Genomic DNA, 4,913 nt, shown 5'->3' on the forward strand with positions numbered 1-4,913 from the left:
TCAGGAGTAAATGAGAATGCAATGTGCATTCTTGGCCTACCTATTGCCAAACAAAATTGGACGACATTGCATCTATTCTGCTTGATATCAATGGAAACCCTCTCAGTGTGTCACGTGTATGTACCCAAGCCAAATGATTCCTTTCATTACAGGGCCATTAGCTATCTGGACATATTTCGAGTGCTGGTAAATTATGACACCATTAAATGTAACTTTCGTGTCGAGGCTAATCCATCCCTCTTTTTGAGCATACTTTGTGATGATAAACATATATTTAGGAAATCTTATCAAACAAGAGCACTTCCCCGTGAATTGGTCATCAGTAAATACTCCTTTAATGCCTTTTTCATTATCGAGTTAGCACAGAATGCACAGCAAAACAAACTATTGTTAATACTTCGATGCAATCACTTGCTGTCCACCTCTTTGTTAGGCGTAACCGCATAGTCACCATACAGAGTGGTCAATTTGTATCACCATGTTGGATTGCTGATATCACGATTCTCTAAACTCTTATCTGTCATTAAAATGACATTCGTGAGTCCTAAGTGGAGGTTGTAATTTTAAGTGCAATTTGATTCACTTACAAGGTGTCCCGCAACTTATTTTAAGTGCTCCCACACGATTATAGCTGGTCGTTCGCGATGGTTCATGTTATTCATGATTCAGTTTGATCTTGGCTCGTCCGATGAGGTGCACAGTCGAGTTGTCAAATACCCACTGTCTGTGTCCAGTTAAAGACTATTAAACCTAGTTGATAGATCATCAGCGCTTATGCGGGTAGACTGACTAGCAGCCATCCTAACTTCTTTAGTTTGTCAGCCAGTCCGATACTTGTAACGCAGAAACTTGATCCGTAGAGAGGAGATCAACGAGTGGGTACAAATATGGCTGTTTTCGGGGCAATGCTATTGTATTACTCATTAAGTGGCTTGAACGGAACCCAAAATGAACATCCTCAGTCACACTGTCCTTTCCTCTTTCTTGCTTAGCAGCATTGCTTTAACAGCGCTGATCCATTATTCTAGTTGAGAAGTAATGACTTTGGCCCCAATTACTGTTCTCCACTAATGAATGCACATTGGATTCGTTAAATGCCCTAGTGGAATTAACGCCTGTAATTTACGGATAAGGGATGTAAATGGTGAAATTTTATGAATAGTTTGACATAGCATTCCATCAGATTGGTTTTTGTTGATCCCATTACCACCCACATGTGTACAAAGTCAAAGTTATGCTATTTAGCATTGTATTGTTTACTTATACTTTATAAAATACGTGTGTTTACCTTACAAGTAGGCCTTGAGATAAAAAAATGATTTGTTGAATCTTGAAAAAAATGCTGCTTATCGAGTTGGTTAGGAAACGAAAGGCGTATGTGGCGTAATCGAGTGAAACCAAATCCTTCTTACCTGTTTGCTATCACACAATTTATTTTGTTCAGTTTTGGGAATAGAATTAGCATAAATTGTTTTTAGCAGGTTGCAGCAGTGTTGAGAAAACTAATGCTCAAAGCGTTGCACGAAAGAGCAAGATAATTCATCATGAAGTCTGGTAAGGGGGATTCGTAGCACTTTTAAAGGAACAATTGCAGAATGTGATTTATGGATAAGAAGAAATATGCTTTTCTGATTTAGAAGGGTTTGAGAAAAAGGATAAATGAAGTGGTTCTGAATTATTGCAGAAGCCTTTAGCATTATGCGCAACGAGTGTATATTTGTCAGAGGAGGGAGCTAAGTTTGTTACGATGGTTTGCGTCAAGTATTTGGGTATTTTAATGGTTATCCACCCCAACCCGTAGAACAGTATACAGGTATGGATGTGGAAACTACATTGCTCAGTTTCATGCTGGTATTTGGGGTAAAACAGTGGAAGTTTACCTTTAGACTTCCTTCCTACCAACGGAACTCGGTGTTGCTCACCACTGTCTTATGTACCTTCCATGATTTGCTGGTTGACATGCACCGACCCACAGTATTCAGCACTGCGACCTAATTCAATTTCACATTTATCAAAAGTTGTCTTATAAAGGCTTCACACTGAAGACCGTCTTCCTACCATTTACCATTTGTTATGACGTTCGTTTTGAAAGAACGTATAAGGGTGGCATGAAGAAGGAAGGGCTATGGGTATGCTAGTAAGCCCCAATGGCCATGGGGCAGTTTGGAGCAGAATCACAACCTGCGGAAATGCAAGTGTTCACGTAGGTAAGCATACAGTCAAGCGAGTAATAAGACGACTAAATTTGCTCTCTGCCTAACACTGCCATTCATTGCAATCCATGGCTTGATTTTGAGGTACTTATAGGCGCCAAAGTTTAATTTTCCGGTCATGGTAACATAAATTTCAAGATTTAAATTCATGGTGTAGAAGCGATATTTTGTAATCACAATTTCTTCCCAAGATTAGTCCTTGAAATGTTCAGTTCTTTAAACCGATGAGTAACCACTTCTGATCGCTCAAGACATTTCATGCTGCATGTATGACTTCATTGGCAACTTAATCACCATTCACATCACCATCAACAATTTGATTCACTGCATTATGGTGTCTCCACACACCCTACATAAACGACAAATCCCAAGCTGGTGTCACTTGTTCTGGTGCAAATAAATGATGCAGGCTCAGTCTCTCACACTTTCTACTCCATTTGCTTTGGTTTCTTGAACGTCTTTTCGCACAATGGTCTCCAATCGGAAGGTATCTGTGGTCACGTGAAGGCCTAATAAGTGGCAAACTCTTACAGTCGGTGACATTCTCATTTCTAGACTTTCCCCTTATCCTCTACTAAATTGGTTAACTTTGTGTAGGCCTCAACAAGAAAGTATAGTATCGTGCATCTCGCGTGATAAGGAGGTGTGAGTTTATTTGTTTTTCTCGAGTTTCTTAAATATCACTTTTATTACAGCCCGTTTAAACTGGTAGTTTCAACCGACTTTTGTTCTTCTATATCTTTGTTCTTTTCCTGATAAATATTACAATTCTATACCAATCAACTGTGTTTCTTTAGTACAGTTGCGCAAACCATATTGTGTTTCTAGTAGGCGCAAAAAGAATTTGGCTTGAATTTATTCGTTTGCTGCTGACTGACCAGAAATACCTCATCCCATGCCCGTAATAAATCAAGGCAATATTTGTTCATACTGCATGTCTACTTCTTTACTATTCCGTGCATTAAAGAGCTAAAATACTCTTGTGCATCAAATGGGCATTTTCCATGCCACTGCGAGTAGCACGGTCAGTGGACCCAAGAAGTAAGTCATTTGGTGGTTGAGGAGCCTAGCCCAATGTGTGAATCAGCCACCTCTACCAAAACAGCAATGCATGGAGGTCAGTAGTTCCACATGGTTTAAGGAGGGGATACTTTGTGCCCGAGGGAATGACGGTCTCCAGTGAAGTGTAAATGAAAGAGCTATGTAATTGGGTAGTAGAACAAAGGCCGGTAGATGGCCTTCAATACTTAATTAGGCCACAAGGTCCCTCCTTCTGATAACGATAAATGGGAACAATTTGAGTGGTTCGGAGACTCCCTTCACACATGCTGGTATCGCGGTGTGTGTGGATTTGTATGTTTGTGAAGGGTCGCGAATTCCAATAGCACTATTAACTTGATTTAGCACAATCAACCTACAAAAAGGTAATGGCAACCTGACCTTTCTAAATTGGTATCTTTGAACTGCAGATCGGAAATGCCAACAGTAGCCAACACAAATCATCTGCTGTTGCTGCAATCTTTATGCAGGTTTGTAGAGCTCTATGAAGTTGAGACGGCTTTACAATTACCAATATCCTCCATTCCATATTTGGGCTTGTATACATCGAAGTCACCGTTACAATTAACATTGGCCCGTTTCCACTTTTTGCGATGAAAACACCTACTGCTTATTTTAGCATAAGTTGTGCCTTATTAGTTTGTGCGAAACCCAACACAGATATTTAAAACCACTGTTTGCTATCGCCTGACAGGACGGTGCCTAATGTTGGTGGAATTTACACTAAATAAACTTATGAAACTGTGACCTATTGATAGCCACTCCGGCTTCCTGTTCCTCAAAAAACCCCTCACTCCGGCTGACTAATTAAAGACGTTGCCTAATAAACAACTTGAAATGGCTTTATAGACAAGTCCATGTAAAGTAATTTTGGGGACACAGAGGTCCCCATTGTCCTACCCACAAACAAGCAGCATTCAGAATATGGCTGCCATAGAACTTCATCCAGACTTCATGGCCGTGAATTACAATCTAGAGGAGGACTCGTGACAGCCGAAGCAGAGGGATCAGAACTAGCAGAGGCGACAGCAGTCAAGCAGACAATGCGGTAGAACAGTTTATCTGGGCACGCGGTTTCATTGCATTCCATCAATGTCTGTGATGTCCATTTAAATATCAGAGAATGGCTTCTGGCACTATATCTTATCCAACAAGTAGTTAAGTTTGTTCCGGAACATACATTTGCAATAATGCATCCAATTTCTCTTCCTTGAGTTCATGGATTTGACATATAAAGGATTGTATTCATCTCTGCTTTTGTTTCTGACATGTCATTGCATATATTTACAGTATTTTCCACTACTTAAATGATGGCAAATGTCCGTTCTGGTGCCTAGAAAGATTCTAACCAGCGTAGAGGCTACAAACGAGGACGAAGCAGCGAGATGCGATATTCGCATAGAGCAAGTTAGATACATCCGAGTCCAAAAGGCTTTTCACCCTTATCCAAAGAGGCAAATCAAGCGATGATGTGTTTCTTCCATGCTTTCCTTGAGCCATATGGGTCCACAGTCAAAACTATCCTTATTCAGTATTTACCCGGTCTAACTTGAACGGTAGTTAGCTGTTGCTCAGAATTAGTTGCTGCGCATTTTAGAATATCAACAATTTTAAAAGTGAAGTGTCCATAATCCCCAAGTT

At 40.2% G+C, this 4,913-nt stretch overlaps 1 protein-coding gene across 1 annotated transcript; it reads left to right on the top strand. All coding sequences in view use genetic code 11, as the record gives it.

The window, feature by feature from the left end:
* Nucleotides 1-3,204: 3,204 nt before the first annotated feature.
* Nucleotides 3,205-4,742, top strand: EGR_04110 (hypothetical protein; the record flags this gene model as incomplete). The annotated part of the gene is made up of 2 exons (XM_024493359.1): nucleotides 3,205-3,254; nucleotides 4,610-4,742. 2 exons carry the CDS (start codon nucleotides 3,205-3,207, stop codon nucleotides 4,740-4,742), a joined length of 183 nt encoding a protein of 60 aa, XP_024352273.1.
* Between the last annotated feature and the right edge of the window lie 171 nt (nucleotides 4,743-4,913).

This window comes from Echinococcus granulosus (assembly GCF_000524195.1).
Source record: "Echinococcus granulosus chromosome Unknown EG_S00024, whole genome shotgun sequence".
Classification (NCBI taxonomy): domain Eukaryota; kingdom Metazoa; phylum Platyhelminthes; class Cestoda; order Cyclophyllidea; family Taeniidae; genus Echinococcus; species Echinococcus granulosus.